General features: G+C 48.5%; 2 protein-coding genes across 11 annotated transcripts in view; one reads left to right on the top strand and one right to left on the bottom strand.

Moving 5' to 3' along the window:
• The window catches only part of MCPH1 (microcephalin 1), a 227,894-nt gene that overhangs the window by 59,445 nt on the left and 147,144 nt on the right, over nt 1-21,305 (bottom strand). The window lies entirely within an intron of this gene.
• Nucleotides 14,101-21,305, top strand: part of ANGPT2 (angiopoietin 2) — a 58,262-nt gene continuing 51,057 nt past the window's right edge. The window contains exon 1 of the mRNA XM_004021671.6: nt 14,101-14,697. Coding sequence (XP_004021720.1) covers nt 14,407-14,697 — 291 coding nt within the window. The 5' untranslated portion in view covers nt 14,101-14,406. The remainder of the gene's footprint in view (nt 14,698-21,305) is intronic.

Genomic DNA, 21,305 nt, shown 5'->3' with positions numbered 1-21,305 from the left:
TAAAGAGATGTTGGGTGCCCTTTGCTTATTTGTCTTATTTTGCTGAAACCATCTCATTACACTCAGTCAAGATAATACACAAACCACTTGGCATTAAGCCTTCCGTTTAGGGGTGAATTTCATGCTCACAGTAACAATGAAAGTATGAAAAAGTATCCAGAATCTGCCTGTTAATTATACACACAGCAGTTTTCACAAGAGGAACATTTTACTGACTGATGGGCGAGACTTGGTGAAAGGCTGACGGTTCAGCTCCCCTCCTGTGAGGACAGGGTGTTTCCGACGCCTGGCGTCTGCCCCTGGGCAGGCTGAGTGCCGCCCGTCTCAGGGATGAGTCGGGATGTCAGTCGCATCCATTCCAGTGAGCTCTCTCCGATAACTAGGTGGGGACCAGACCCAGGGAGGGCTCTAACCTACGGCCCAGTGTTTGCTCACCTCCCTGAATTCTCCAGATCGCCTGCTGCTTACTCCCATGCAAGACAGGTGGAGGGTGGGGGCTGCAGGTGGGTAAGGCTGAGATGGAGGGGGTTGGAGGGAGGGAGAGAGGTCCTCCCAGCCTTGGAGGCAGCTCCACCTAGGGCAGGTCCCAGAGTCGAGGCCTCCCTGGCCCCTGAGACCCTGCAGCCCGGCCTGTCATCCACCTCCCATGCCAGCTCTGTGAGGGCTGGCCCTCTGCTCAGATTTCTGCTTAAAATCTCCTGTGAAGTGTCTCCAGGGATAATCAAGTCTATGGGCCAGAGAAGCCAAACCCCACTCTCAACAGCTAACCTAACTCGCACGAACTAGGATTAGAGTTTGAACCGTACAAGGTATCATGTGCCTTTTCTGTTAACCTGCCCGGCTTTGCGAGAACCCACACATCTGCTCAGGCCCTGAAACGAGCCTGAGTTGGTCACCAAGATGGGTCTGTTTACCCTAAACTCTTTTTGTGGATGATGGAGCTTTTGAAATTGTTGGCATCCCCGAGTTGCAGATGTCCAAAGTATGCATCTTGCGTGCAGAGCTTTGGCCGCTGACTGAATTGCATTTAATCCTAATTTCATTCTCTCCCAGCTATACTGGCATTTTGGCAGTAATGAAATAGTCTATTCTGGAAAAAAAGGGAAAAGCTCCAATTAAATAGTGAGATTTATATTATAAAATGATCAAGAAGTATTTTTCATGTTCAATCATTAAAACACTTTTAAAAAAAAAGAACACCAAAACCCAAAAAACAGGCCCAGAAAAGTTGGAAAACAGCTCTTATGTCCTGAAAACAGGAAAATTGTAAGCCCTAAACACGCACATTATGGAGAGGGGTTTCCCAAAGTTTCAGGCTTCAGGCCGCATTGTTCTCTCACTTTTCTTTTTGCCAACTCAAATGCTGTTTAGAGCTGATACTGGAGAGCGAACAGCTGCAGGTTCTGGCTGCATATTTTCCTAGAAACACCACTTGGGGAAAGAATTTCCCCCCGTTTCCCTCTCCCAGGAGACTTCACAGGGGCTCCAGCTTATTCTACTCCAAAATCAGGGCCCCAGAGTTGACGAGGACAGTGCAGCACCTGAGAAGCAAAGCCAGGGTGGCTGGTGACAGCAGGGGCCACTTCTGTTTTTTTTGGTTGCACTGACTGGGTCTTGGCTGCTGTGCAAGGGCTTTCTCTGCTTGCCAAGAGCAGGGGCCAGTCTCCGTTGCAGGGGGCAGGCTTCTCATTGTGGTGGCTTCTCTCGCTGTAGAGCACGGGCTCTGGGGCATGTGGGGTTCAGCAGGCGGGGTGCACGGGCTTAGCTGGGCTGCAGCATGTGGGATCTTCCTGGACCAGGGATTGAACCTGTGTCCCCGGCACCGGCAAGTGGATTCTTATCCACTGAGCCACCAGGGAAGTCCCATAGGAGCCACTTCTGATGTACCCAGAAGGCAAATGAGGCTCTCCTAAACGTGGCAGGAAAACCCTCATGTCCAGTTCAGAAACAGGAGATATTCTGATGCCTGAAAGGGGCTCTCATGCGAAGGAGACCTTGGTCTCCATGACACCCAACTTTGAGCTGGTTTGACTTTTTTAGAGCTACTTTGGCAGCAGGTGGAAGTCACAGATTCTGGATTCATTAGGTCCAGATCACTTAGCTCCCCATGAAGGAAATGGATGAGACTCATCTCAAGCTCTTTCTAGACTATATGAAAATTCCTTAATTTGCTTTTTTTTTTTTTTTTAACAAGCTCCAATACTTTGGCCACCTGATGCGAAGAGCTGACTCACTGGAAAAGACCCTGATGCTGGGAAAGATTGAGGGCAAGAGGAGAAGGGGATGACAGAGGACGAGATGGTTGGATGGCATCACTGACTCAATGGACATGAGTTTGGGTAAACTCCGGGAGTTGGTGATGGACAGGGAGGCCTGGCGTGCTGAGTCCATGGGGTCGCAAGGAGCTGGACATGACTGAGCAACTGAACAACAACAAAGTACAGAGTCTTTCATACATGTTGAATTGAATAAAACAGAAAACACTGAAAACCGATAGGATTGATGATAGTATGTTTTTAGTCACCTACTAAACAGCTATTCTTGGAGAAGGGAATGGCAACCCACTCCAGAATTCTTGCCTGGAGAATCCCCATGGACAGAGGAGCCTGGTGGGCTACAGTCCATGGGGCAGAAAGAGTTGGACACGACTGAGCGACAGCCGCAGTGCTGAGCAGCTCCTCTATAGCAGCTTAGAATAGCTTGGGAAGAAGCTCTAGACACGTTTTGAACCAGGGCAGCCAGGTAAGCATATACCGTTTCAAAAATCACCCTGAAGGACAACACTTTCCTTCAGAGGAAACCTCAAGCACGTTCACGAGACACTCAGTCACGCTCTGCGTACTCAGAGTCTGCAGGCGTGCTTACTGGCCTCGCTTAACTATCAGCGGCCATGCATTTGATAATTTAACTCCATTTGGGACTTACCTACATTTCAGAGTTTGGTGTGCGCATGCTCAGTCATGTCCGATTCTTTGCGACCCACGGACTGTAGCCCGTCAGGCTCCTCTCTCCATGGATTTCCCAGCAAGAATACTGGAGTAGATTGCCATTTTCTCCTCCAGGGGATCCTCCTGATCCAGGGATCGAACCTGCGTCTCCAGGGTCTTCTGCACCGGGGGGCGGCTCTTTTGCTCTGAGCTACCCAGCTTCATTCAAATACAACAGGCTCCAGAGAAAATGAGGTGATAGGAGAGAGGCCCGATGAAAAAACCCCAGCAGGACCTTCAGGCTGAAGAACAGAAGCCTGGGCTTCCCTGCTGATCCAAGGATTAGGAAACTGCCTTGCAATGCAGGGGACGCTGGTTCGATCCCTGGTCTGGGAAGATTCCACCTGCTGTGGGGCAACTAAGCCCATGAGCCACAACTACTGAGCCCAAGCTCTAGAGCCTGTGCTGCACAACAAGAGAAGCCCGCACAACGAGAAATCTGCTCATTGCAATTTTAACTGCAAAAGCCTACGCAGCAACGAAGACCGGACAGAGCCAACCCCCTCCCCCACAAAACCCCAAAAAGCTGAAGAACAGAAGCTTGCAAATATGGCAGCTATGGCACAAACACTGCAGACAGTCTGAGGAAAAGGCATCCGACTACTGAGAAAAGACCAAGGACTTACAACAACCTGCCAGCCCCTGGGCCACCTTCAGAAGGTAGATGGGCAGATGAATGGGAGAATCTCGCAACTGGTCCAGGGTGGGATCCGCTGCCAAGACCCTCGGCTCGTCAGGGAAGGAGGCCCGTCACGGCACGTGACTGAGACAGAGAATCTGCAGGAGGGGAGCCCCGTGTGACATCACCCAGCCTGCATCTTTATCGCCATTGTCTTTGAGCAGGTTGGGGTGGATGCCCAGATGTCATCTGGAAACACACTAGAGGCGACCTAAGGAGGCGTGGCCTCGGGCCTTGATGACCTTATTCCTCATGGTTAGTGGGAATAATGAACCATCGTCCCTTCATCAAGGAGCCTCACTGCACCTCCACTGGTGGGGACAGACGAGGGGTCTCCGTGAGGGTGGCGTCCGGCATTCTCCCTGCAAACATGAGGGAGAAGACCTAAAGGAAGTAGCACTGGAATTGGGCCTCCAGGAAGGAGGAGCCTTACACAGGGCAACTAAAGAGGCCTGGGATTTCTAAGAGATAGTTTTACTGCAGCAAAATAAAGCTTTGCATGGTTATCACGACCTTAGTGGGCTTCCCTGGTGGCTCAGACAGTAAATAATCTGCCTGCAATGCAGGAGACCCAGGTTCGATCCCTGGGTCAGAAGATCCCCTGCAGAAGGGGATGGCTACCCACTCCAGAATTCTTGACTGGGAAATCCCATGGACAGAGGAGCCTGGCGAGCTACAGTCCACAGGGTTCCAAAGAGTCAGACATGACTGAGTGACTAACACATACCACCTAAAAATATCTGAGCTATCTGGACTTCTCCAGTCTTAAATAGTAAGCACAACCGCCAAACAGTCACAGTGTTTGGTGGGGGCTGCAAGACAGCAACATTTTAAAAGCTATTATTTAATTATTTGGGAGGCTTCCCTGGTGGCTCAGATGATGAAGAATTTGTCTGCAGTGCAGGAGACCAGGGTTTGCTCTCTGGGCTGGGAAGATCCTTTGGAGAAGGGAACGGCAACCCACTCCAGTATTCTTGCCTGGGAAATTCCACGGACAGAGGAGCGCGGTGGGTTAAAATTCATGGGGTCGCAAAAGAGTCAGACATGGCTTAATGACTAAACAGCACCAGGGCAGCTGTAACTAATAACCACAAACTGACTGGCTTAAACAACCAGAATCTATTCTCTCACGGGTCTGGAGGCTGGAAGTCCAAGCTCAGAGTGTCTGCAGGACCAGTTCCTTCTGACGGCTGGGAGGGAGAATGTGAGCAAGCCTCTCTCCAGCCTCTGGGGGTTGTCGGCAACCTTTGGGGGTCCTTGGTGGCAGAAGCCTCACCCTGACCTCTGCCTTCATCTTCACAGGGTGTTCTCCTGTGGATGAGTCTGCTTCCACACTTCCCCTTATCATAAGGTCACCGGTCATTTAGATCAGTCCTCACCCTGCTCTGGTGTGACCCATTTTATCTAATTACATTTCTGATGATTCGATTAGTAAATAGCGCCAGACCCAGACGGACTGGGAGCTGGAACATCAATGGATGAATGCTTAGGGGATACAATTCAATCATAACAAAGACCCTCAAAGCAATGACAGATTTATAAAAAGTTACCATGCCAACTGGTATTCAATGCCTGGGTCAGGAAGATCCGCTGGAGCAGGGATCGGCTGCCCACTCCAGCATTCTTGGGCCTCCCTGGTGGCTCACCTGGTAAAGAACCCACATGCAGTGTGGGAGACCTGGGTCGGATCCCCAGGTTGGGAAGATCCCCTGGAAAAGGGAAAGGCTACCCACTCCAGTATTCTGGCCTGGAGAATCCCATGGTCCACGGAGTCATAAAGAGCCGGACACGGCTGAGCGACGTTCACTTTCACTTCTCTCCTTCACCGTGCCGACTACACCATACCTTGCAGATCTTTACTTCAATCACTTGTGACGTCTCAGTGACACTCTGGACTACCTGTTTACTGACCAGACTGGGATTTCTTTATTCACTATCACTATCAGTCTCATCCAGAGCAGAAGTCCACAGAACAGGCACTGCTGGACCATCAAGGGTCAAGAAGAATGGAGGCTACTCAGCTATTTACTTTCATCTAGAAAAACCTAGGCTTAAGATTTATGCCATGTACAAAGCAGTGATCTACCTCATAAGACTCTAACAAACTTGCTAATAGCAAGATCAGGTCTCTAAGCTTGTCCTCTAAGGAGCCGGACAGCAGAGACCTCTCCCCTTCCTGCTGTGAGAATCACATGGCTTCACTCACTCGGGAAGCAACCTGATCATCCGACGACGAGAGAAACAGATTCTGGCTCTCTACGTGCTAACCAAATGCTTGAAAGCATTTTTCACTGCGTGTGTGTGTCTACACTGAAGGTGTCTAACATCTGCTGTGGTATCCTTTTGCACTAAAATTATAATGAAAGTGTTCTGGGCAGTGTATTAGTGGCTACTGCTTTAAGTTCTAAATTGCGTGTCATTTCTCTTAATGACTGTAATTAGAGAACATGGAGAGTTTCGCCTGCTCCCTGTTAGCAGGCCAGCAGAGGGAGCAGGTGAGTATTACAAGCAGCATTTTCCTCTAGGTATCATCCACAGCAGATTCTTGTTTTGCTTTTAATTCCTAGTGTAGACAAGCAAGACTTTTCGACCTATAAACTAACAATGTCCCTGAAACACACATCAAGATTTTGGGGATAGGTGAGTCAATAATATACTTTTTCCTGTAAATATTCTACTAGGATCGTTTTAAGGCTTTCAAAAACTATTGTTGAGATTTTTTTTTTTTTTTCTCTTGAGGGAAACAGATGCCAGGAACTAGGTATCTTAATACTGCTATAAATGTCCTCTCTTCACAGGCTTTGTACAACTTACTTCCTTTAATTTTTTCTTTTGTATTAGTCTTTCTTTGAATTTAGGCCCTTTCCTTAAAATGGAACACTTTGGGAAGTACAGTTCATTATTAATGGAGTACAAAAGACATTGCTTGAGATGGGATTAAGAGGAAAAGTAGGGCATATACACAGGAGATTACCAGGAAGGACAGAAATCCCTGGCAGACCCCGTACTTAGATTCCTGAAGGAACAGGAATGGCATGGAGTATTTTTATACACTTGGATGCAAACATCATTTCCTTTTATGCATAACTATTTATTATACTTATAATTCTTCAAAAACTATATATAATTCTTCAAAAATGACTTTTAGTACATGTAACTCCACAATCAAGCCTAATTTCCCACAGGAAGATTTTTTAACATCAAGTCAGTTAGACAGACAGGAATACCAAAAGGGGGTCACGTGCTTTTATTATTATTATTTTTACTTCTTTGACATAAGCAATTTTATTTATGCTAACCTATAACCAAGAAAGATAATATATCTTCATGGAAATAACACACATGACATTTTTATCTCTCTTATTTTAAAAGGTTTCTCAATAATTAAGATAAAAAATTTATAAATTTAGATTAAACAGAGATTTATCTCGATGGCATTAGGCCACTCTCAAGAGAAAACTCATTCTGAGAGGAATTTGGACAGTTCTTCAGTAGGATGGTTATGGCAGGGAGACTAGACACATTTTTCACAGGCAATAGGATCTGACTTCTCAGTAGCTTTGCTGAAATTAGGAACATTTAGTATAAAATTACAACTTATAAGCCCACTTCAAAATCTTTTCTGTTTTGAAGCCCACTTCAAAACACTCTAACAACAGTGTTAGTCAAAGGAAAGATTTTATTGACTTTTCATTGGTCATAAGCAAAACAGTAATCACTGACATCAATCCACTGAAAGAGAATGTTTAGCCTTTTTTTTCTACATACGGGCAGAAAACAGGACACAGAATTACTGGCAGAAATATTATCAGGCTAATGCACTCATCTATTGTTTTAGAATTTCATCCACTCACTGCCTTTTTAAAGTTATGACTTGTATCTTGACCTTTTAGGCACTTTTTTTGATGGAAAGATAAAACAAAAATATTGGAGGATGAAAATATTTTAAAATCAAACAGCATTTGAGATAACTGCATGTAACAGAAGAATTACATAAACTAACATATTCCTAAAAATTCAGGGAATTCATCATGAAATCTTAGAAAAATAGTTACTTGGATATTTCCCAAGTTTCTCATAAATAAAAAGCTTTTTCTTTTCAGTTCTTCAGGTTCCATATTATACACAATGTGGCTTTACAAAGCAAACTGTCTTGAGCTGATGCTCTGCTGGTTCATGGCAGTACAAAACTGTCAAAGATTCAGGAATCTTCTAAGTTTCCTTAAAAAAACAAAACAAAAACAAACTTCTCTAAAAGTCTTTCAGACATAATGACACAGTAAACACTCAGATAAGTTAGAATGCGTGAGGGTTTGGTACTTCTTTGACTGAACTAACTTAAATAAGAATGACAACCAATAACCTAAATAAGAATGAAAAATATTTTTCTCAGTATTAACTCTGACCCTTCCATCAGTGCTAACCTTCTGACACACAGATGCCTACAGCTCCCTGTCAAAGAGAAGTCACACAGCTGCAAGCAGGAAGATCATCGTCTCAGATAAGGTGATGCTATCGAGGCCTCTGCCCTTTAACGCCCGGCACTCAAGTCTATCTGCTCTGAAAGTGACAACATGAGGGGCATGCAGGGAAGATGGCTATTTCCCAGGAAAGGAAATTGCCTGAAAACACATCTGGCAAAGGCTTTCTCTCCTCCTCCGGCAGGCAGACACTTATTTTAACAAATTATACATTTCCTCATCTTCTGCAAAGGTGAATTTAATGGAGCCAGTACCTGATTCTAAGTAAATGCCACTTAGCTCTCCCCTATATGGAACAGGCCAGCTCTTTTATGGCAAATGCTATGTATGTTTAATTGCAGCTAGGACAGAAAATCGTGCTAAACTGGGCAGCATACTTCGTTTCAGAAACTGTACGTATTCTCAAAGGAACATCACCCTCTTTCAGCCAGCGACAGGGCATGAAATTAAAAAGGCAAAGAAAGGAGAAAAAAAGAAAAGTTGACACCAGGAAACTGGAAAGATGGCAAGGACGGACATAGACAGCGTAACTGATGCAGGCAGACCAGAGGCTGGACCTCCGCAGAGTCCCTCCTCGGTGAGAACGACCAGGCTGAGTCTGCGCCGCTCCATGCGCCCATGGGCAGACAGACCCCGCATCCAGGTGGGCACATGGCGGCCCCGTCCATGACAGGCTGCCCCCACTTGGGTGGCCGAAGGCCACAGAAGGTGGACCCACCAGTGGAACGGGTTACGTCTCTGTGGTGTGCTGTCTGTGCAGCGCAGAGGTGACAGCCATGTGACGTGATGGAGATTCCCCACAGTTCTCCAAGGGTGGCTGAGCTTTCCATGTTAAAATCGGGATTAAAAAGAAGTCATGGCTTAGGACTTCCTGGCGGTCCAGTGGTTAAGACTCTGCACTTCCAACTCGGGGGGCGTGGGTGCTTTCCCCGGGAGGGAGCAAAGGTCCTGCTTGCTATGCTAAGACTCCACACGCCATAGCAACCAAAACGGAACAGATACTAAAGAAGCAAGAGACAAAAGCACTGCTTTAACTTCCACTTAAATCCACGAGTGTGAAAGAAAGGCCCTGAGATGTGGGGGGCTGGCGGAGGCCTGTGGCCTCGCCCCGCCGAGCCTTGGTTTCCAGGTCCGTCACAGGAGCAAGGTCAGCCTCCCACAGCGCCACGTGTGTGTACTGGCATCTACAGGCCTTCTCTTTCCTCTGTCTCTTTCCTCTGTCTCTCTTTCCTCTGTCTCTCTTTAAGAGGCTTTCTCCTTGCTACCGTCCTCAGACCCTGCAGCTGGGGACTGACCCCCGCAGCCTGCCCTCTCGGCATCTAACACTGGCTCAACTTGGCCAGCTCCTCCAGGGAGGGGCCGCCCACGGCTTCTGCAAGACGGCTCTGGACCCCACGCGAGCCCCTTCAGGTCCGTTCCACGGACGAGACGCAGAACAGAGACAGCTCTTCTGTGACTCACCACGAGGGGGCCTGCTTCCAGAAGCCGAAATACTCACTTTCTGTTCCCTTCCCCCTCTTCTTGCCCTTTCTTTCCTTTTTCCTTGTGGCTTCTTCGGCTCTCATTCATTGTTGCATACAATTTGGGGAAAAGAAAGTAGTAAGAGTAACTTTTTCTCTTGTAACAATCTGATGTCCAGTGAGCTTCTTAATGGCTTCCCCTGTACACTGCACACTAAACTGTAAACATGCTGGCCGATTTAACTGACTTTAAAAAGGTCAGGACAGAAGGAGGTGGGAGAGGGAGGTGGGTGAAAGGCCCCATGCCCTGGGGTCCTGAGGAGCCCGCTGTCTGTGAACGGCTGAGAGCCAAGACTGTCCTCAGCGTCACCTAGCAGGGGTATTTCAGCACCCGGAGGTCCTCTCACACCAGCACAGCACTTTTGAAAAACTAAGCCCATGCCGGCCCAGCCACCGAGGCCTGCGGACATCAGTGCCATGGTGACGGCCACTTCGCCGCATGGCAGAGACCAGCGGGTGCAAGACCAACTCTGGGGATCTGCCCAGACGCGATGGAAAGAGACTGGCACAAAACGCCAGGTGACATGGGACATCAATGCGCCCCTAAGTACGTCTGCGTGGTTTCTCATTACTCCCCATTAGCCACGGGCTTTCGGAGTGGACACTTGCCACATACGCTTGCTGCTCAGACGGCAATGACCACCCCCAACCCCCCCCCGCAACAGCTGACCCACTTCTGTCCCTCCTTAGTCCAACAGTATAACTAACCCGTTAGATATGAGTATTAAGCAGGCTCCCTGGAAAGAGCAGAAGTCACGCAGGTTTCCCTGAAACCCTGTCTGGTGATCCATGCCTTGGGGGCTGCCCCGCACTGCACTGAGTTCAAGCTGGCACTGTTTCTTGGCTTCTGGCCTCCAGAACCAGCAATCCAGCACCTCATGGGTGGTCCTGGGAAGGTTGGGGTCAATCAGATCCCAGATCCAAGAGAAGCAAGTCCCACATCGACTCTGGACCTACGTCTCTGGAGCCATGACCAGGCTTTTCCCACTGGTCCGGCACGTCTGCTCTGCAGGGCGGCCTGGAGCAGAGGCGCCCTCGAGCAGAGGCGCCCTCGTCAGAGCTCCGCAGCGCTCCTCTCTACCAGGGAAGACGGCCACATGGTCCTGCTGGTGCCATCAAATGAGGGTTTACTCCCTGATGGCAAAGTGGAAAAGGGGAACTTGATACAGCGCTACAGCGAATAAATGGGAGCCTCCGGAATTTCAGCTGATGACATACAGTACAGGGGAGAAAACAAACATTATTAAGAAAATAAATAGCACCACACACAGCTGTTCGGCAGAGCTGTTAGGACAAAAAAAAAGAAGAAAAAAAATTGGCTGGGCAGGAAGGCAGCTTTTGGGAAGGCTGTAATAATATTTCTCGTTTTATAGCCCCATCTGCCTTTAGTGAGCCTGTCAGCAAGTCATTGACGGAAACTCAAGATTCTCTTTGAAACTGAACAGCTCTGAGAAGCAGTCAAGGCTGCATCCAGCCTCCATCCCCAGGCTGGGGTGCAAGTAGCGACTGCTGCCTGCTGCCCGGCGCTCAGGAAACAAGTGCGTGCTGGGGGTGAGTCTGCGCCCAGGGCAGAGTCTTCCCGCCTGACGGCCCCAGGGAGCCCCCGCTCGGCCCTGCTGGTCCCTCTGGGGTCTCCAGCTGGCTGTGGTGGACGCGCCCGTCTTCCCCCGCTTCCTCGTGGTGCAACGTTCAGCCCACCATCCAGCCCTGAAGGCGCTGCTCTGCTTTCACACTGACACAGTTCTCCCAGGGCCTCTTCCCTCTTGGAGTTTAGATCCAGCTTCCAAGCGGCACTTTTCTTTTTGGTCGAATGTTCCCGTCCCTTCAATGAGCCCTTTCCCCCGGCCTGTCTCACAGTTCTCGTCCTTGGGACAACGGGCGCTGCTCTGAGGCATGGAAGGCTCCTGGAGGTTCCCTCTTACACTGCCTGCGCCCAGAGAGGCCTGGAGACTGTGTCACAGCCCCCCCGCAACCCCCTCCAGCGCCTGCGGTCCCCACGGAACGGCCAGTGAGCTAAGAATGGTTCCTACATTTTTAAAAGACTGAAAAAAATCCAGAGAATATTTCATGACGTGGAAATTATGATAAGTTCAAATTTCAGTGTCAACGAATAACGCTTCGTTGGCACACAGCCACCTCCCATCCTCGAGGGTTTTCTCTTGATGGCTTCTACACTACGACGGCAGAGTTGAGCAGCTGTGACAGAGCCCGTGTGGCCCAGGAACCTGAAATACTTACTCCTGGACACTTTACGGGGCACGCCTGCCAACCCCCACTCCCCTCCAAGCCTCAGGGAAGAATTTCCACGTACCTACAGGCTGCCCACTGCACGCCCGGGCCGGAGGGCCTGGACAAAGGAGCACCCCCTCCCACCAGCGGCAGAACCGGTGCCCTGGAGGCAACACGCGCTCCTCCTGGGTGTCCCCTCCCAGGGCCGGGGTCTCCCCGCCTCACTCTCTCTGCTCCTCTATGTCCGACGCGCCATCACGCCCCCCAGCACCCAGCAGACAAGGACTACTTGTGGTGCCCGCTCTTTCTGCGGCTTCTTTTTAAACCACCCTGTTTGCCTGAGAAGCAGACAGATGATCTTGGAAACCACATGTGCGACATTATTACCTTATAATATACGCTTGCAAATGGGGAAGCAGTTTGGATGAAAAAAGCGCCCCCTGTGTTTCTGCTTCATGGTCAGCCAGAGAGTAACACAGCGACAATATCTGACAGTGGAAATTTTAATGGGAAGTGCTGGAGAAGGAAAGTAATATTTCTTGAGTTACATGCATTACTTCGTATCATTTTAACTCTAAAAGTGCTGCTGAGAAAGAACCCTCCTATTTTGCAGGTAGGGAAACTGAGGCTTAGAGGAGTTAAGCATTTGCTGCAGATCTCCGAGAATCAGGGTTCTAACACGAGTCCCGTCTTCAAATCCTACACGTGTCCCTCTGCAGTTAGTAGCCTGAATAGGTGTATCTTTAACTTGTTCTCTTAGTGGAGACCTTGCACCAAAATTAAGTTCTAGCTTCCTGAGCCATCAAGCCCTTTGAGAATCTGGGGGCATCTACAAACCCCTTCTTAGAAAAATGACATGACCTATTTTATCCAAACATTCAATAACAGGACCCTGTGGGTGGATTAAGTGACAATGCCATGCTGAGGGCAAGTAACAGCTTGAGATATCATAATAAAAATATCTGTCATTGCACAGGAGGGATGTCTCTGAAGGTCTAATCAGGTCTCTTGACACAATTCACTTGCATGATTACATGGACACTGGCCTTACAGGAGGACGAGGTCCACTGGGTCAGTGCTGAGCTGGCCACTGCTGCCTGGGTGGAATCTCGTGCCCTTGGGCATGGACAGACCCTCTCAGGGGCTCCACGTAGCGGCGCCTCCCCCTGTCCCCGACCCCCACCATGCACACTGGCTGGTGAGCGAGCATACTGTCAGCCCCCAAACGTCAAGTTTTAGCTATTGAAGGAAGTACCCTGGAGGATTTATGGATCCACAGAATTGAAACAGAAAAACCTTGGGAGTTAACGCAGCCCTTGAATCTGGCAGACAAGGACTTTGGGGTTAATGAAAAAGAAGTGATTTGCCGGAGTCCAGCACTGAGTGGGACTGATTCAACTGATCCTGGATGATATGTTACAAAATGATTGGATTTGAGCAAATTCTGACCTAATAAAGGAGAAGTTCATATATGCCACTCTCAACTCCCTCTTAAATTCTGATTTTTCTATGGATTCTAATTTAGTGGACAATTAATCAGGCTAGTAATATATTAAGTTTACGTTAAGTACTGGAGTGGGTATTTTGCTTAAAAGATGAAATGTCAGTGCTCAGAAACTGACTTTCCTAACACAAATTGAATAAAGTGTGATGTTCCTATCCAGCTGTTTTAAGATGAAAGTTTTGCATACTTGGCTAAATGGTTCAAAAATCAAGTAATACCAACGAAACTATTTTCCCTATGAAAAGGCACAGAGTTTACAAGAGCGAGACTTCTTCCTCTTTGTTTGTAATAACAAAAATAAACCAAAGTCCTGACATATTTGCAGTATTTTTATTCCTAAAGGAAAAAACAGGAACTTTCATTGTACTTTAAAGCTATTGCCCCAGATATTTACCAGCTTCGCGCTGTGAAATCAGTTTCAGACACAGGAGACCTACAGGCTCTCTCTAGGAAACAGTCAATTAGGGTGGTGCCTCTGAAATACCCAGGGGTCCTGTAACTGATCGGTTTTTCCCAGAGGGCTTCTGCAGCATATAGTCCCGGTTGGACAGTACACATCAAGCCCGGATTTTTCCTGTGGCCTGGCTGGTGACCCCCCTACAGGAAGATAACGCGCAAGCCGGGAGGGCGGAGCCGCCGGCTGCACATGTCTGCCTGCTCTTATCAACTTATCATATAAGGAAAGGAAAGTGATTGATTCGGACCCTGACACTGGAGAATCTGGGGAAGAGAGACAAAGCAGCGCTGACGTGGGTCTGGAAGGCGAATGCAGCCCTCACGGGGAGCAGGGCTCTTCTCCCCACTGTGATCTGACAGTCTGCTGCGAGGCCAGAGAGGAGACGGCAGCAGAGACCAAGGCTGGGAAAGGAGGGAACAGGAGGCTTCCCTTGATGGACCTTGAGCCTCTGCCCCCGAGCCCCGCGTCTGAGAGGGCAGCTTAGCGCCGGGACTCTCATGCGCCTGGAAGTTTGCTGAGCGGGTGGTTTATTACCGACAGACAGAAAGAATGTGGCAGCTTGTTTTCTTGACTCTGAGCTGTGATCTGGCCGTAGCCACAGCCCACAGCGGCTCTCGGAAGGGCACGGACATCGCTGCTGGGAAGAAACAGTATCAGGTTCAGCACGGAGCCTGTAGCTACACGTTCCTCCTGCCGGAGACGGACCACTGCCGCTCGCCCTCCAGCGCCTACGTGCCCAACGCCGTGCAGAGGGACGCGCCCCTTGACTACGACGACTCGGTGCAGAGGCTGCAGGTGCTGGAGAACATCATGGAGAACAACACGCAGTGGCTCATGAAGGTGAGGAGGCGCCGCTCCCGGGCACGGCGTCGCCGGCTCAGGTTTCACTGCCAGCCCGGCGGGTGGACAGGAGGGGGCGGCCAGGGCAGGGGGGTGGTGGCTGACACCTCTGAGTGAACGGCCACTTGCTGTCTCCTGTGCTGCCCTGCAAAGGAGCCGGGGCTGAACAGGGACACGCTTTACTGGGAGACAGTGCTAGGATCAGTGGAGAGACGTCTCTAAGGTCAGGAATCTTTATGAACAGAGGAAGTGCCCTTCTCTGCACAACGTATGGGCTGTGTTGTTTGTGCCAGTGGTTTAAACTCCGTGACACCCCTTTATAGGGACCTTATAAACCGGTCGCAGGCGCGGGAGGGAAGCTGTGAGCAACACAGTGCCGGAGCCAGGAAAAACGTGACAATCGCCTTAATTACGGATACATAACGGATGGAGTAAAGTGCTTTACCAATTTCCTGAATTTATTTACTAAAATAGATCGGGGCTCCGGGTAAACGGGAGGAAATTAAGTAAAGCAGACCATCCATTTCTCAGAACCTCGGGGGTTTTATGCCGAGCGCTTGTCATCTGTCGGTGGGGGTGAGTTTTGCCAGCGTGCCAGCAGAGTTAGTGGTGTAGCCCCTTCAGTTCCTCCAGCGGCTCTGAAGGTGACCCCATGCGGGGCGGGCGTGCAGGGCACCTGGCCGCGGTGACGCTGTGACAAGGTGGTCGTGTTCTTGGGGCTCCCACGAGCCCACTGCTTCAGGCTTTTCACAGAGAATTGGACTCAGGATACTGAAAGCTCAGTCTTGCTTTCACAAGCTGTCATTTCCATACGTGAAGCTGTCTATACAAACCCCAAACCACCCTGAAGTTGTTCTTGTTGTGGGCTGTGTTTATTCTAAAGAGGGCTCAGACAGACTGCACACAGAGCTCCCTCACTGACTATCGCAGCGACATCGCACCACGGTGCTTGCACAGCAGAGGACAATGGCTTCAAGCCAGATGGGAACTTTTAACAACAACCCGCTTTCCCCCATTCAACTCTCTGCCCGACTCTTTCATTTCGCTGTAAACCTTCTGTTAGGACACGTTATCTTAATCTCAGAATAGACCTTGGCTCCTAATCTGTGTTTCTCATTAGCTCTCCTACCTTCAGAGAGGAAATGACCACGTTATTGCTTTGGTCCTGAGCCGAGATGAATGAAAGCCCTCTCGGCACTGCATTCAGTGTAACAAGAGGGGTCGCTTCAAATCAAAGAACAGAAAACAACAGAAATGTATCAGAGAGACTTGCCCTGTAATATGAGACTCATTAGTCCTGTCTGTGAGCATGATCCCTTCTGGGCAAATTCTCTTTCCTAAGAAGTTCCCTGTGGTGCTTCAAAAAAAAAAAAAAAAAATCTCCTAAAATTCACAGATGTGCAAATAGTGATGTTAAACTTAGAAAGTATGCAGCCATACAGGTTCGCATGTTTGGAAGGCAAACTTCCATCCTCAACATCTGCTCGCGGGCTTCCTATGTCTTCCCAGGTTGCCCTGCAGCCCGCCGCTCGCTTAACGCCAGGGCTGCTGGACGTGGAGCGGGATGCGAGACGCACTGTTCACAGTGAACAGTCTACCAGACCAGCGAGTCGTCTCTTAGGATACACAGTCAAGAAACATAAAAGAGTGTCTTGCCAAATTCAGGACGGCTGAATTATGTTTGCTTAACGAAGTCCACGTTAGGTATACCTGGAACTCCACATACAGAGCTCGTATTTCTCTCTTAGATAAACAACCCCCTGCTCCTCCATCTCTGAGATGCTGTTTAGAGAAGGAGGACCAGGAATCTGACACGAGGTGACCAACATTTTTTCTTTCCAGGTTCAATGAGCAAATATTTGAACAGTAGCACAATGGTGTTTCTAAATTCTCTCTTTAGCCGGCGAGTGACTTCGTGTTGATCTTTTCAGGGCTCACACCTGCTCTCTCAGCCTCTCCGGGTTATGCGCATGTGAGAAAGTCAGGGTGTGCGCTCGCCTGCTTTACTGGCTCCTGGTTTCAGAATGATAGCAGGAACGCCAACATGAGACCCGCTTACAGTGATTGAATGTAACCTCTGCTTGTTTTTTACTTCGGTGTTTTGCCACCTGTGATAATAAACACTGCGTTTCTCATAAGGGAGAAAATAACATGTAATGGGAAGACAGATAAGCCACAATGATCAACAATTGAACCCCTATTGATAGATTATGACAGAAAGAAAGGCACCATGCTGTGTTCTGCAGATTTCCTTTACTTCAGGGCAGTTTTTTTTTTTTTTTTTCTTTTTATGATTCCATGCTTCCTTTCTTTCCCTGATTAACACTAAGAAGGAGAGAGGAAGGTGGGGGGAAACAACCTTTTAAGGTTTTAAGAAAACTTGCTGAGAAGGAAAATAAGACCAAGTGCCTGGTGAATCTCAGGGTAGATGAACACCATTTTTCCTTCTCTGTGGCTAGTAGCCCCTTGGGAGCTCGGACTAAGAAAGCAGTTTTGCACCTCATCGAGAGATGCCACTCTGCCCCTCAAGCCGGCCAGGCAGAGGAAGCGGTGGACTTCTGAATGAGCGCAGGGGAGCATGAATGAACAGCGCAGGGAAGGCGCCCTTACCGGCCAGCTGGGAAGCAAGGACAAGATCAATCGTGATGGTCAGGGACCAAGCACACCCAGAGATCTAGAGAGCACCACATGGGGTCACATCCCCTTGCTAATCCTGCAGCTATTCTAACCCTCTGCCCCAGGGACAGTAAACGCACTTTATAAAATCTGACAAACAACTTAGCAGAGTGCATTGTATCTTGTATCAAAATTTTTTTTTTTTGTTCTCAATCAGAAGAAACAGGGAAAGGAAATAAACAGTTATTTCATACTGATGAATACTTTAAAAGCTATAAACAACTGCAAAGCCTATTGTGCTTGCAAACAATGTTTTGAAAAATAAAGCTAATGCCTCTTAAGTTGATGCAGACATTTCCTTGTAATCTTATTATTTTTTTAAATGATAGAAGCACAGGCTGGGAACTGTAAACCTGAATGGAGATTCTTTTCTTTCTTTACAACCAAGGATGCTATATGCTTTCAACAGAGTATGAGAACTATTCGTTAGCTGAAATACAGGGAGCAGTAGTTGTGCTACTAAGAACAAAAACTATGGTTAAAGGGAAAAACTGATGGTGAGAGGCTCATGTATGTGTGTTCTTGTGTGGCTACAAAACCTGCCAGGGACTGATTGTGTGTATGTGTGTGTGAGTGCGTGAGTGTGAGTGATCTTGTGTGCCTACAAAACACTCCTCAGCCGCATACCTAAACAAAACAAGCAAACAAATGAGAGCTTGGTTCATTAAAGGAAAGCAAGCAAACTCCATGCAGCCTCAGCCAAGGCTCTGGTGCTGCGGGGACAGACCCGCTGTTCCCACCGCCCGCACTGCCCTTGTGCCTGAGCCACGACACGTGACTGTTCACTGCTGGAAGCAACTGCCGTGCCTTCATCAAGCTGACTAAACCGTCTAGGCAAGACTGTGAGCAGATGACTACCATTACTATTTAGTCAGACATTAGTATCATCATAATAAGGAAGGAGAGACGATGAAAGTTTCACTGCTGCAGGAGAAGCACAGCAGATTTAAGGCAGGAAAAGGCAAGCTTAGTATAGTGTTTACTGTATGACGCAGAGTACAATGTGTGCCTACCCACATATATTACAAAAAAATACGCGCTTACTGTGCGGATAGTTTGTATTGCATACAGCATAGACATAACATCCACTTTCCATGGGCAGGTGGCCTCCACGTACTGAGGGGGGCTGTCTGACATCCTGGGTTAACGAGGCCGGTGTCCTCCGGGGTGAAGATGCAGGCTTGCCCACAGAGTCTCCAAGCAGGAAGTGGACCTGTGCACACACCTTCCACCATAGCTGACTCCTCTGTCAGACGCAGACAACCAGCTAGTCTCCATACTGTGTTTTGAAAATTGGCTGATTTTAACCAATGTGGTCCTTTACAGTTTACAAACAGGTTGTAACCCAGGAGTCTACTCTGTAAGCCAGTTACTGCACTGTATGCAACTTGAAGAGGATGTTGGTCACCTTACAAATGGTGATCAGATGCTCAAGCTGGTCCACAGGACTTACTTTATTCCATTAAGTAACTGAAACTTTGTATGTGTGTAATTGAAGAACAACAGTGCCAATCAACGCTCTCGCCATACGTACCTCTTAAGAATAAAACAAAAATGTGAGAGTAATATATGGGCCAGGTAAATTAAAAAGTTAAACAGTAGAAAGTAGGATGCAAATTCTGCTTCCTCTTGAAGTACAGGGCCCTTCCGTAAGATGAACACTGAGCGATGTATTTTTGTCGTTTACATGCCTGCTCAGCCGTGTCCGACTCTTTGCGACCCCATGGATTGCAGCCTGCCAGGCTCCTCTGTCCATGGACTTCTCCTGGCAAGGACACTGGAGTGGGTTTCTATGTCCTCTTCCAGGGGGTCTTCTCAACCCAGGGATTGAACCTTCCCCCCAGTCTAAGCCACAAGGGAAGCTAGCCCTTTATTGCGACAATTTAATGTCAAAACGAATACATTTCCTTCTTCTTAAAACATGAATGGTGGTATTATACAGTGATCAGAATCTTTTCTTCTTTTTGGGGGGCTCACAGTGACAGAAAAAGAGGCTGAAAGATTTCATTTAGGGGAAAATCTGGAAGACGAAGGTAAAGGAGAATCTGGACTAAAGGGGTGTGTGCAATATATAAGAGAGGAAGGAGAGTTGGGGGCTGGAGAGGAGAACAGGGTGATGGAGCCTGTCAGCACTGGGAGGGGCCATCAGTGGGACGGCTGCTGCGACAGAGGCGGCGGCTCGCACGGTTCCACATCCTGGACCCCAAAGGACCCCAGGCCCGGGCAGCTCTGGAGGTCCTGGGCTGAGATGAAGAGGGCGATGCGATGAGCCATGAACACACACAGACTGCTTCCAGATCAGATGCTCATAATTTGCAGAGCATCTCTATTACTTACTGGTAATGACGACTCACCAAACTAGCCTTTGTCTCCTATAATTATAGCTATACAAACATATGCACTTGGTGTAAATATGTATGTGTGTATTAGTTGCTCAGTCATGTCAGACTCTTTGCCACCCCATGGACTGCAGCTTGCCAGGTTCCTCTGTCCATGGGATTCTCCAGGCAAGAACACTGCTGTGGGTTGCCATTCCCTTCTCCAGAGGATCTTCCTGACCCAGGGATCAAATCTGGCTCTCCCACATTGCAGGCAGATTCTTTACTGTCTGAGCCATCCATATAACTGTGTATAGAAAGTATATGTTATAGAACACACATATCTAAACCTATAAAATAATTTACATTTTTAATAAAAAAATAAGCCACATATAGGTACTAAATACTGTGAATTGTGTAGTACTGCACTATGTATTTATTGGAGAATAAAATCTTGGGTATAAGTGGACCAGCTCCCTGGTTGATACTAGTGGTAGAGAATCTGCCTGTCAATGCAGGAGACGCAAGAGAGATGGGTTCCATTCCTGGGTAGGGACGATCTCCAGGAGGAGGAAATGGCAACCCACTCCAGGATCCTTGCTGGAAAATTCCATGGACAGAGGAGCCTGGCGGGCTACAGTTCACGGGCTCACAAAGAGCTGGACACAACTGAGTGACTAAGCTTGCACATAACAGGGAGTTCTGATTCACGCTCTTCAAGGGTCCACTGGAAGTGTGCGTCTGTACATATTGTTTCCCCTCTATCTTCATTACATCTTTCCTTGACTTGAAGGAATCTGATAAGATTTTTCTTCTCAATTATTCTAGAACTCTTCCGGTATAAAGAGAGGCACTCAACTTCCCACTTTTATCACTGAAGCACTGGTTGTAATATAGTAACAGAGGTGGCACTGAATAAATTCAAAGCCGTTTGCACACCTTACCTCACTGTGTCCCAGAGATACCTCCTGAACACAGATGTAGTAGACACAACCCCACCTATTTTTAACCACTCATAAACACGGTCAGGGAATATCAGTGTGGGCTGCAGTGCAGAAGTCTCTCCTGGGTCACCCGGAGAGGAAAAACAAACACGGAAAAGCACGCACATCCCTCCTCTGACAAAAAGCAGACTTTTCTGTGGGGCTGCAAAGAGCAGAAAATCACCGGGAGGGCGAGTGTGGGTGAGTATGAGTGCAAGGCCATTTCTCAGCTCATTAACACAGATGAGCCTCCTTTCGGGGTGTTTCACGTTCTGGTGTTTAGGGCAGGTGTCACCAAAGTCCATTTATTCGATGAGCAAATAAGCACTGAAGGCCCATGTGTGCCCAGGCAGTGCTCGAGGTGCTTGGGGGTGAACCAGTGGGGTGAAGACAAGGACTGGGGTCTGCCCTGCTGGGGACACGGGGCCTGACACCCCCACGCTCTTGCTGGAACTTGCGGTCAGAAGGTGGTAGTGCCACGCCTCCGAGTGAAGGGAGACAGTCTAGGCGCATGAGGGGAGGGAGGGGAGTCGAGGTATGCTGGGGGGTGGGAGGGGGCAGGGGAACAGTGCAGACAGGGTGGTCACCCCACTGGAGCCTCTTTTATAAAACGAAAAGCAATCGAAACTGC

Source organism: Ovis aries, chromosome 26 (genome assembly GCF_016772045.2).
Source record: "Ovis aries strain OAR_USU_Benz2616 breed Rambouillet chromosome 26, ARS-UI_Ramb_v3.0, whole genome shotgun sequence".
Lineage (NCBI taxonomy): Eukaryota > Metazoa > Chordata > Mammalia > Artiodactyla > Bovidae > Ovis > Ovis aries.
This window is presented reverse-complemented; position numbering and strand designations above follow the sequence as displayed.